The sequence below is a fragment of the Tripterygium wilfordii genome, chromosome 7 (genome assembly GCF_013401445.1).
Source record: "Tripterygium wilfordii isolate XIE 37 chromosome 7, ASM1340144v1, whole genome shotgun sequence".
In the NCBI taxonomy this organism is placed as follows: Eukaryota; Viridiplantae; Streptophyta; class Magnoliopsida; order Celastrales; family Celastraceae; genus Tripterygium; species Tripterygium wilfordii.
The window spans coordinates 12,364,717-12,377,939 of NC_052238.1; the positions used below are offsets into that span (position 1 = coordinate 12,364,717).

A 13,223-nucleotide genomic window follows, 5' to 3' on the forward strand; every position below is an offset into this window, starting at 1 on the left:
AGGCCACTAGCAGATGGCTCGTGGGAGGCCCTTTATAAGCCCATCTCCAGTTCGGCTCGTGTGACAAAGAGGCCGAGCTCGAGCTTGTTTTGAAGCCAATTTAACATAACGGGCCGAGCCTGAGCTTGAAGAAACCCGACTCATAAGCCCTAGGGCCTACATATGCATATTATACATATATATGTGTGTATATAAGCCATAAATTAAGAAAGATGCCCAATACATATATGCATATCATATACAGAAGCCCAAAGGCCCAGGATCTGCAAAACACATGAAAATATATTCTCATTGGCCCAAAATTCTCACCAACCCAAATCTAAAACGTAATCATCTCTTTCTTTCTTCTCTTCATATCTGGATACACAACGTAGTCACATAGAGACGCTCTCACTCACTCACTTTCTCTCTCTACAATATCCCAATTTTTCATTTTGTCCTAGATTTCATCATGTGGAGGCACAAACATGGAAGAGAAGGCACATACATGAAACTACGGATTAGGTTCCCACTCCTTCATTAATCTAAAAAATTTACACCACCAAATCATGACAAAAAAAACAACCTACCCAAACTCAAACTTAGAGACTTCAATAAAATTGGAATAAAAATTGACACATCCATCTCAAAATTACACAAGCATCATTCATCACGTAACATTTAACTTCAACTTCAAACCTCACAAATAGTTCACTTAGAATAGAAAACACGCTGAAGTTGGCTAAATACTCTCTCAAGTGTATGTGTAAGGAATAATATTAAACAAAATAGTAAAATTACACATACAAATCGTGAGGAACGCTTTGAAAGAAAAAAAAAAGATCTCGTCAAAGGATACCACTAATCAAGAGTCGTGAATTTCATCTCAAATCACTTTACAAAATCAAACTAAGTTATTCTCAAAATCAAGTAGGGCTTTTTAGGCTTGTAAGCTAAGGCTAAGGTATTATGTATGTAAAAGAAGGGTAAGAGGAACATAAAATTCAAAGAGAACCATCAAATTTTTCATATAACAATGCGAGCACTTCTCAAAATTTAGATCCCAACCATCTCCTCAATACATCCACTTTTCACTTCTTAAGCTCATTCACGTTACAGTAACAACAAAGGAGCAAAACAATAATTTTTCTTTCTTTTCAATGCAAGCTCTTGTTTTTATTTTCTTTGATTATTTTTACTAAGCCCTCACCCTAAACCCTAAACACTAAAACTTACTTTTTCACACCACCCCACATTCAACTCCCTTTTCATCATTCCCAAAACACAAATTTCATTAATCTCATCAAAACACATCAAACAACCAATTCCCAAATCAATTTTTTTATTCAACCCAATGATTCTCAAAATAATGTAGAAAATTCAGTTTTAATTGAATATAAAAAATTTCAACTAAAATAAGTATTGTCGATTGATTATGAACAAAAAGATTCATGTTTAGGCTCAAAAAGGGTACTAGCGGCAAAAACACATAAGATATGGTATAATGGTAAACAAAAAAATAAAAAAAGAACTACTTTCATATCTCATAAAGAAGGGTGAGTTAAGATGGTTTCCCTCCTATAACTCCCCTTCTCCCATAACTCTCTCTGCATTAACTCTATTTTATTATTCATTTGTGAATCCAAGCAAAACCTCAAATTCATCTCTCTCGCCCATACACTCAACTGTTTGGAGATTTGATATCCTTCATTTGAGGATAGTGAGAGATTTGGATTTCTCGAAATAATGAGAGTATTATTCGTATTTTGCATGTGAGTCAAGTCAACTCGGCTGGTAATAAATTAAAGACTAATTAAAGTCCCCGTCTTTTGGTGCACCCGGAGTTGTGGCCAAGTTGGCTTTGACGAAAGACATATAGCGAGGGTCACGCTTTTTGGGTCCCAAATAACTAATGCTTCCAAATTCATTAACAAGCTTTATGGTCCTTGGTCCCACTTGATTTTGAAATTATGGATTACCTGACTAGCCACGGCATTAAAAGTTTTGAACATAATAGAATTTATTTTTATTGCATATTCTTTATTATATATTTTAATAAAATTATCTAATTAATAATTATATTTGAACTATAAAAATCCATAAACTGAAAAATTAAATTGTAAAAAAAATCATTATTCAAAAAAGAAATTAAAAAAAAAATTTAACAAACTTATATAGCAACGGAATTTTCACTAAAAATTAACAAACGTAGCACCAAAAAATATGTTGCTAATTGATTTTAAAAAATTATTAAAATTATTTATTTAAGAAAATTAAATTTAAAATTCTCTAAAAATATATTAGCAATGGAATTTAACAAAATTTGTAACTAAATGTCTTTTAAAAATATTAAATAAATAATTCAATTTGAAAAAGTAGCGACAAAATTTCACTAAATTTCCATAGTTAAACAATTGATAATTAGTAATTAACAACGGACATTCCGTCGCTAAATGTCGTGACCCAGACTTGAGCACAGTGTCATATGTGATACTTTGGATTGTCACGTTGGAAGACTTGGAATTCTAAGCACAAAAATATTGTTTAGCGTAAATGTTGGTGTAAATCTGTGCACCGGACGCACCCTTGGTCTTTGTCGTCTTTATAGGCTTACAAAACTCCTAAAAAATTTCAACAACACTTGCATATTATTGGGACTACACTATAAACTAGAAATTTAGGGGATAAAACAACTAACAAAGACCAAGACTTCCTATTGAACCCAAAGGTCAATTTTTAATGACTTCAACAAGTGGAGGTGTGGTTTCAGAAAAAGAAGGGCCATGTGAGATATTCTCTCTTTCTCAAAAGTGTTTGTGTGCTTGTTTTGCTGTATTATTATCCAGTCATGAGCGCACTAAAATTCACAATGCAGTCACTTAGTCAACTCGGCTGGTTTGACTTCCTGGTACATATGAATAAAGACTAATTAAAGTCTCTGTCTTTTGGTGCACCCCGGAGTTATGGCCAAGTTGGTTGACGAAAAACATATAGCCAGGGTCAAGCTCTGTGGTCCCAAATTAACAATGATTCCAAATTTTAATAAGCTTTTGGTCCCACTTGATCTTGAAATCATGGATTCCCCTATTAGTCACGGCATTATACTAATGTGAGTGAGTTCGAAAAATTGTATACGATTTTTAAAAAAAATTTAGATGATTAATGCCATAATAGTGTAATATGAAGAGAAAATTTTTGCAAATGTTAAAAATATTGTTGCTGATAATTAGGAAGTGTCTTATATAATTTGTGGAACTTCGTAATGCAAATCGAAAGTACTACATGTCTATAAAATGTGCATTCATAACATGTCCATAATTAACTAGGTGGCATATGTCCACTAGACATTCCAACATGGCAATTTCAAAGAATTTCAAAAAGTTTCAAAAAGATTTGTTATCCATCTCTTTTATCTCAAATATTCTCTCTCCAGTCATTCGTAACATCCCCTCTCTCTCTTTCCTCTTTGTCCGGTGACTCATTTGGTTGGTACCAACGATGTGACAAACAGTCTTCGAAAATGGCACGATCGAGCAAATTTTTTTGGCGATACCCAAAAATTCGTGACGTGAGTCTGATTGGGTTCTACTCCTTCTCAATTGTGGGTTCTTTTGGAGGTGGTGGTGGAGTGACGAAATTGCCATATTTGACAGTGGGGGTGCTGCTAATGATGTATATCTCTTGTTCTTCTTTTGTTGTTCCACACATGTTTCAATATGACATAGTAGATTATGTAATAAATTTATTCTATGAAGGCCTTATTAAAATCACCAGTGGCTAATTACATTGTCAATGTAATAAACCACTGGTGATTAAACTTGACATTGCTGGCTAATTATACTTGGCAATAGCTCATTACACATTGAATGTGACTAGTTATCTTGTCAATAGAATAAGTCACTGGTAATTAAACTTGTCATTGCTTCCTTATTTAACTCACCAATGGCTTATTACACTGTCAATGTAATAAGCCACTAGTGCTTCCTTCATCTTTTTCCATATCTCAAACATAATATATGCGGTTTTTTGTGCTTCTTGGTTGTTAAAAGTTCACCTATTTCCAATTAGGAGTAAATCAAAACCAAGTTTAAATTTGTTTGTTAACAAACAAAGCTCACAAAACTTAAAACAAATCGTTACTCCATTTTTGCTCTTGGATGTTGCAGTAGAGAGAAAAAATAGAGAGAAGAAAGAGAAGAAAGAGAGAGAAGAAATAGACAAAATTAAAGAGACAGAAGAAAGAGGAAGAAGAGAGAGAAAAATGGAGAAGAGAGAGAAGAAAGAGAGATTAAAAAGTAAAAGAAAAAAGATGAAAAATAACCCTAAGAGAGAGAGATGGAAAAAATGAGGGGAAAGTGTGTGGATCATTTTTTAATAAATCTTTTTAATCTATGTGGCATGATGAGTTGGCATGTCACCTAGATTATGGACACCAATATTATGGACACCAATATTATGGACATAAACCATTTTCGAATGCCAATAGGAATGAATTTGGAATAAGTTATAATTCCCTTTAAATTAGGAATAAACTATATTTCATTTCAAACGTATTTATAGAATAAATTTTTACATTCCCGTGTTATTCGTCCCGATAGTTTTATTTACAAAGTTACCAGAGCGTATGAAAATTATGATACTGCCTATTTTAGAAAGGGACAAATACCAATAAGGATACAATTGGAAAGATATGTTCCAATAAAGACAATCAAAAGAAATTAATATCAATAAAGACAAAACTCATTGAATAACCTATATATCCCTCTTCATTAAAAGAAAATTACAGATATTCATGCGGTCTTCTCCTACATTTCTACATGCATGACATCATCAGTTTTGATTTTTATATTTTCTTGAGTGAAACTTCAAAACAATTTATCTCTTAACATACATGATGAATTTTGAAAAAATTATACAGTCTAAATTAGCGTGAAAAACTCTTTCAAACATGATCACTCATCAATATCTTCTAAAATGAAAAAAAAAACTCGCATATAAATTTAGTGCAGTTGAATTAATTTACAGTGTAGAAGACTTTTTCTACATTGAATATAATTTATTTGCAAATCATATAATTTATCTATAGTGTAAATTTAGTGCAGATAAATTTCAATATATACTAACCATTGCAAAACCACAACAAAAAATGCAGATAAATTAAAATTGGGATAGCTATCAATAATGACAAAATCAAAAAAACTTGTTCCAATAAGGACACCAGAAAAAAATTAATAATAAGGACACAAAACTTTAAATTACCTATACGCCCATCTAATCTAAAAATAATTACTTTAAAAAAGGACCGATCCATTTTATCTTGCCACTTTTGCTTCTAACACACATGTGCATGACATCATCAGTTTTGATTTTTTTCCTTTTCTTAAATGAAACTTTAAAACGACTTATCTCTCAAAATACATGACAAATTTAAAAGAAAAATGACATATTCGCCATCAACGTGAAAAACTCTTTCAAATAAGATTACTCATCGATATATTCTCAGATGAAAGAAATCTCGTATGTAAATCTAATTTATCTGCGCTACACTGCATATAAATTTGATTTATCTGCATTGCATTGGGTTTATATGCATTGTATGTATTTTATTTGCACTGCATAAATTTTAATTTATCTGCACTACACTACAAATGATCTATCTGCACTGCATATGATTTATCATTTATCTATACTTCATATAATTTTACTTTTTATGCACTGCACATGAATTTATCCACACTATAATGAATTTATTTGTACTGAATTTATCCGCACTTTATACGAATTTATTTGCACTGTATATACTTTATCTGCACTCAATGTAATTTATCTGCACTGCTTATAATTTATTGACAGTGCATATAATTTATCAACAGTGTATGTAATTTATCTGTAGTGCATAAAAAATATTTATCTGCAGGGCATATAATTTATTTATAGTGTATAAAGTCATTTATCTGTGAAGCATATAATTTATCTGCATTGTAAATTTAGTGTAGATAAATTTGAATGTATACTACCATAGTAAAACCATAACAATGTGGGCCAATGACGGTACAAGCCCTAGGAGGTTTCGAATTTTTATTACATTTACTGATGACTACTCTAGGTATGGATGTTTTTATCTGTTGTGCTGCAAGTCTGAAGCTTTTGACAAGTTCAAAGAGTTTAAGGCTTTAGCGGAGAGCCAATTGGATAAACGCGTCAAAGTTATACGGTCTAACCATGGTGGCGAATACATGCTAGACGAGTTCATGCAGTATCTCATGGATATATTATTTTTCAACTTTCCGCACCCAAAATGCCTCAACAGAACGGGGTTGTAGAAAAGAGAAATAGGTTACTATTGGACATGGTAAGATGCATGATGTGTCATGCGACCCTTCTTAAGTCCTTTTGGGGATATGCCCTAGAAATAGCCGTACACATCTTAAACTTAGTACCGTCTAAATCTGTACCTTAGACATTCTATGAGATGTGGACCGAATGCAAATCCGATCCTAGAAATCTCAAGGTCTAGCATTGTCCAGCTTATGTACTAGCCAATAAGACAACTAAGTTTGGACCAAGATCCGTGCTATGCTATTGGGTAGGATTCCCCAAAGGAACTCATGGTGGCTATTTCTATAATCCAGAGAGTCACAAAGTATTCATTAGTACGAATGCTAGATTCTTAGAAGAGGAATGTGTAAATAGTAGTAAATCAAGGAAGGTTGTTCTTCAAGAAAAAGAACCTAATGGTTTAGTTTCCAATCCAACACAAAACAAAGAGAGTGACCACGTTGTCGAATGAATTTTGGATGCAACACCGAAGTTGCTTCATAGTAGGAGGGTCATACGACCACTTAACAAGTTCATGCATTTTGAAGAGTCATTCATGGCAATTCTGACGAACTTGAGTTGGATCCCACTAGTTACGAAGAAGCAGTTTCTGATGTTGATTTAGACCATTGGCAAAAAGCAATGGAATCCGAATTAGAGCCTATGTACTCTAACAAAGTTTGGGACTTGTAGACGTTCATGCTGAAATAAAACCCATCGGGTGCAAATGGGTCTATAAGAGAAAAAGTGGAGTTGATGGAAAGGTTGAAACCTTTAAAGCAAGGTTGGTGGCGAAGGGATATACCCACAAAAAAAGGGTGTTGACTATAAGGAGACCTTCTCACCTGTTGTCATGCCTAAGTCCATCATGATACTTCTCACTATATCATCTTATCTTTGTTATGAGATATGGTAAATGGACGTCAATACGGCTTTCCTCAATGGTCATCTTGACGAAAGCATCTATATGATGCAACCCAATGGATCCATTGCCAAAAACCAAGATAAAATGATTTGCAAAATCAAGATGTCCATTTATGGACTTAAATAAGCATCCAAGTCTTGGAATATACGGTTTGATCAGGCAATTAAGTCCTACGAGTTTAGTCAGAACCCTGATGAATCGTATGTAAACAAAAGATTGGATGGCAAGAGTATCGTGGTCTTGATTCTCCACATGGATGACATATTGCTTATCGAAACGATGTAGCAATATTGTCAGCAGTCAATATATGGTTGTCTAATCTACTTAGTATGAAGAACCTAGTAAGAAGCGAGCTATGTTATTGCCATCAAACTTACACGAGATCGCAGATCCAGAACATTGGTTCTTTCTCAATCTACATACATAATAGAGAAAATATTAGTTAAGTATGCTATGCACAACTCCAAGAAAGGTATTTTGCCTTTTAGACATGGAGATCCTCTTTCTAAGGATGATTGTTCTAAGACGGAAGAGAAACAACATCAAATGTGTAAGGTGCCATATGCTTCGACAATTGGTAATCTCATGTACGCCATACTTTGTACAAAACCCGATATTTGCTATGTAGTAGGATTGGTCAACATATATCAATCTAATCCTAGAATGCATTATTGGACGACAGTTAAGCATATATTCAGGTATCTTTTGAGAATGAAAGATTATATGCTTATAGATGTGTGTTTACCCTTGGTGGTGGAGCCATTAGTTGGAGGAGTGTGAAACAAACATGCATCACAAATTCCACTATGGAAGCCAAATTTGTGGTAGCTTCAGAGGACGCAAAGGATGCTATTTGGCTAAGAAAATTCCTTATGCAATTAGAGGTAGTACCTGAATTGAGAGACCTATAACCCTATATTGTGACAATGTGGGTGCTATAGCTCAAAGCAAGGAACCATGTTACCATAATAAAGGAATCAAAGAGCCAAAACTGAATAGTTTTATCAAAAACTATCATAGTAAGAACTCTCATCTTGACATCAATGATGGTGTTGGTGGTTGCCATAAAACCGTGGCCTAGAATGAGTGGCACATCTTTTCCCGCATTAGGTTCACCCTCCATATCAAGCACTAGAAAATCCACCGGAATAACAAACTCACCCACCTTTACTAAAACATCTTCAACTAGCCCAAAAGGATGCACTAAAGAGCGATCAGCTAGTTGGAGAGTGACCGAAGTTGGTTTCAACTCACCTATCTTTAAAGTAGTGTAGACAGAGTAGGGCATGATATTTACACTTGCACCAAGATCCATTAAGGCCGTTTCAATTTTTCTCTCCAATAATAAAAGGAATGGTAAAGCTACCTGGATCTTTCAGTTTCAGAGAAAGCTTCTTTTGTAAGATAACACTTGTCTCTTCAAAGAGAAATACTTCTTCATGATCACCCATCTTCCTTTTGTTAGTGCACAACTCCTTCAAAATTTCTGCATAAGCGGGAATAGATTTAATTGCCTCAATGAGTGGAATATTAATCTCCACTTTCTTTAAAACTTTAAAAATATCCCGATTATACTTGCTTTTCTTAACCGGAGCAAGACGAGATGGGAACGGTACTTTTGGAACATACTCTTCCACTTTTGGCTTTTCCTTCTCATCATGAGGTATTGTGGAAGCACTTGGCTCCATCACTATAGGCTCATCATGACTCTCACCTTCAAGCTTCTTATACTCAATTTGTTATCCACCTTTATAGGCTCACCACTATAGGCTTAGCATTAGCATCTTCATGCTTCTTGGAATTTACCTCAGCTTGACTTGGAAGCTTTCCCAACTGTCTTTCACTCAAGGCATTAGCGAGTTGTCCTACTTACATTTCAAGCTTTGAGATGGACTAAGTATTACTGAAAATAGTTTGTTGCAACTGAGTCATTGAATTGCTCATCTCCACTTGGGAATGCTGCATTTTGACTTGTGATTGAGCAAGTTGGGTGATAAGGTCCTTCATTGTAGACTTCTTTGCATCTTGAGAAGGTGGTGCTTGTGGTGGACCTTGCCAAGGTCTAGGCCCTTGGTTGAAATTTTGGGGTAAACATGGGAGAAATTGGGGTGACTCTTCTATCCTAATTATAGGTGTGAGTGAATGGATCATTATGCTGCCTATGAAAAGGTTGAACCGCATTAGCCTCAGCTTCTGAAAATGTTCCACTTCTAGGACATACATGAGTAGGATGATCAGTGCCTCCACAAATGCCACATGGCTCCAAATTGGTGCTCAACAGAGTGACTACCTCATCCAGTTTCCTAGCCACAGATGCCATCTCTGTATTTGAAGTACTAGCCTCATAAACAGTGTATCTAGAAACATCAAGATCACGACTATCCCATTGTGAGGAATTCACCACCACAGTCTCAATAATTTTGTTGGCCTCAATCAATTCCTTGGCCATAATATTTCCTCACTACAAGAATAATGATCAGTTGCTTCATCATCTTTGCCACTGGTTCAGATTCCGAAGCAAATAATCAATCATTTGCTTTAGTAATTGATCCCGTGGTAATAGTTATTATATGCTTCACTATATTTGCCACGGCATGAAAATATGAAGCTAATACGTCTATTTTTGCCACGACAAATAACTCCCATGTGGCAAAAAAAAATAAATTGTGTGGCAAAAATATCCCTCGAAAGAAATTTTGCTCCCTATTCACCCTAATCGCCCCTCTCTTTCGCCCTAAGCGCGCACACAGTCATGGGAGAAATATGTTAGTCAATCCGGTGAGTCACTTTCAGTCTCTGTTCCGCTATAGTAGTTGATCTGGAGTGAGTGAAAGAAAAGCCCTGTTTGGCAAGTTCAATCTACTCACGATTTTGATAGGTATAATATACTCGTGATTTCGACAAGTTCAATCTACTCACAAACGCCTAATTTCTTCTTTGTATATCGATTTCATTTTAAAGGTGAGTTTTATCTGCCAAAGAGACTATTGTGAGGGGAAGAATTTTGTTTGAGTTTTCAAAATAAAAGTGTGTTGAATTTTCTAATTTTTCTTGTAGAAATTGCTACGGGCGGCTGGGATTTTTGCTGGATCCAGTTGTGGCCTACTTCTTTTGTTCTGTTGGTGGCCACGGTTGCCTCGGCCTAAAGACATAGCAAGGATACTAGTGTGGATTCAATAGCATTGTAAGTTAGAGCCAGCTCTTTCCTCCTAGGACAGCTAACTTTGTGCTTGCTGGTGCCCTAATGCTGCAAATATGTTAATTGTTAGTGAGTGATGACTTAAGTTAATTTTGGCATTTGCTTATTTTCTTGTGCATATTTTTTGTTTGATGGTAAGGGCTCTGAAGTAGCAAAATGCACGATATTCATCATGGTTGCATCTGTTATAGAAACTCTGAATCGACCATCTAACCCTTCAAACTACTTGTCCATTTCACCAGTAAAACAACCATTCTCTCTATTTTTTCACATATAGAACATCATAAGTTACACAGAAACCTGAATATGCACGAAATAGTTGTGTAAACATATGATTGGGTCTTTAAAATTAATGAAACTGAGAAGATCACAACAAGTTTCCCTGAAAAGTGGATGATCTATAATTCTATATGACTTATTCTAGGATGTCAAAAAGAGTCCACATTTCTCTTTGGCTCACTCCACTGTCCCCGAGAGCAGCTTTGGCTTGAAATTTCTTTTAATGTTCACTTGAATTGCAGTTATATAATATGCCCATTCTCTCCAACAACAAATGGTCTTCAAATACTCTGAAAACTTGGCATAAAATGCTCTATTCACAATGAATGTGATTAGAGTAAAACGTTTTTGGTTGAAACTGTGTATTACCATTTTGCTCTAACTTGTAGGTTTCTTTGCAAAGAAGGTTGCCGCTAGTCTTACGATCGTTGCTTGTGCTGTCGGTATGTCCCTATAAACATTATCTTTTTATTTCAAATATTCCTATAATTGTGGGCTTGTGTAAATTATCATTTACTGTGTCGGGAGGAGAGGATGAGTTTCCTCATTATTAATTCCCCGGTTGGATATAGAAGTGTTTGTTGTGATTTGTGTTTATCCCAGGCATGTGGGTGACATGTCATCTATATATGTTGTGGTTTGTGTTTGTCCCATGTATGTGCAGATAAAGTTTAAATGCTTAATTTGTCTATGATAATATGGGTTATAGTTTTCTTTCTCTGTTTTTTTGAATAGTGATATAGTATATATTTAATTTTTTGTTGAGGTTAAGATACCAATATTTTTGCTTTTTCTTATTTTTAATGTGTAAAACAGTTGAAGAACTTAGCCTGATGGACAAAACATGGATTGATTTGCCAAATAGGATGTGTGCGGAATATGTTAATGGGATTGATCAATTCCTTACATATGCATACACCAATTTGGCAGAAGAAGCTAACATCAATTGTCCATGTAGGAGATGCGAGAATCGCTTTTATTTGTCCAAACTAGTTGTGCGTGATCATCTTATTTCATTCGGTTTCTTGAAAAAGTACAAGAACTGGGTCAACCATGGAGAATCTTATGTCTCATTTCATGGTAACCAAGAAAATGAAAATTTTCTTGACATGGACAATGGGGACGATATGATTGGAATGATTCATGAGGCAATGGGAATTCCAGTTGTCGGTGATGATGATGTCAATGATGCACTACCTGCCAACGAACCCCAAGCAGGGCCAAATGATAAAACTGCAGAATACTTTAGGCTTTTAGAAAATGCGCAAACTGAATTGTATCCGGGTTGTAATAGCTTTACAGTATTGTCATTCATTGTCCGGCTAATGCATACGAAGGTTCTAAGTGGGTGGACAGACAAGTCTTTTACCATTTTGCTTGAGTTATTAAATGAGGCTTTCCCTGAGGGTGTCAAACTTGCAAAGTCATACTATGAAGCGCGGAAGCTAACTAAAGATTTAGGCTTCACGTATGAGACATGGGATGCATGCCCTAATAGTTGTATGTTGTTTAGAGGTGAAGATGTCAAGATTGACAAATGTGTAATATGTAACAGTTCAAGATGGAAACAGAATGCTTGTACTTCAAATGAGGTTGATGGAGATGGGAAGCGAATAGCGGTGAAACAGATGAGGTATTTTCCTCTAAGGCCGAGATTACAGAGGCTATTTATGTCTTCTAAAACTGCTAAGTTTATGAGATGGCATGCTGAAGAAAGATTGAATGATGGCATTTTAAGGCATCCAGCTGACTCACTTGCATGGATTATATATTTGGAATCTGAGAGGGGACATCATGTAGATGCATCTGGACAGGTAAAATTAACACATAGAGTTGAACTTATACTTTATATTTGTCGATTCTTTAATCATTTTGATCCATTAATAGTTGATTTATATATATATATATATATATATATATATATATATATATATATATATATGTCATATATTGCAGGCTCAAGATGCGACTAGTGTAAGGGAGTCAGTAGGAGATGGTAGTACTCCAAGATCATGAGAGTAAAGTTGCAGCATTAGTCATATCTTGAATGAGGATTATATATATGTTATGTTGTTTAAACAATTTCTGGATATATAGAGATGCTAGCTAGCTAGTTGATGAGGATTTAATTAGTATGACTTTTTTTGATATGAACATAATGATTTCATGTTGTTTTGCGTTTGTGTTTGTATGACTTAATGGATATTGTTAGTTTCATGTATTTTGAGTGTAGATGGGTATTTGTGATTGAGAATTTTGTTGAAAAATACTTACAGGTGATATGGATTGATTATATATATATATATGGCATTTTTTAAAACCTTTTGCTTCGGCAGAATAGTTGCAGCAAATATAAGAATAAAAAAATGTGAACATTATTTGCCACGGCAATATAGGTGAGGCAAACGCAGTTAATCACTTTTTTGAATTCTATTTGCTTCGGGCACATTAGTGAAGCAAAATGTGCAAACTTTGGCCACGATATTATTTGCTTCACCTCTTTCCGTCGCAAAAGTCCATGCC

The 13,223-nt window shown here is 34.8% G+C and overlaps 1 protein-coding gene across 1 annotated transcript; it reads left to right on the forward strand.

Annotated features, from left to right (window-relative positions):
* Positions 1–9,985: 9,985 nt before the first annotated feature.
* LOC120002932 lies at positions 9,986–12,881 on the forward strand. The gene is made up of 5 exons (XM_038851789.1): positions 9,986–10,100; positions 10,280–10,406; positions 11,090–11,143; positions 11,517–12,514; positions 12,657–12,881. The coding sequence occupies exons 4-5, from the start codon at positions 11,534–11,536 to the stop codon at positions 12,714–12,716; spliced, it is 1,041 nt and encodes a 346-aa protein (XP_038707717.1). The 5' UTR covers positions 9,986–10,100; positions 10,280–10,406; positions 11,090–11,143; positions 11,517–11,533; the 3' UTR covers positions 12,717–12,881.
* The last annotated feature ends 342 nt before the right edge of the window (positions 12,882–13,223 follow it).

Bases quoted from the DNA above. Each gene is read 5' to 3' on its own strand.
- LOC120002932 (XM_038851789.1), top strand. From the start codon at position 11,534: ATGGACAAAACATGGATTGATTTGCCAAATAGGATGTGTGCGGAATAT. The intron at 12,515-12,656 runs GTAAAATTAACA...CATATATTGCAG, and splicing joins ATGTAGATGCATCTGGACAG to GCTCAAGATGCGACTAGTGT.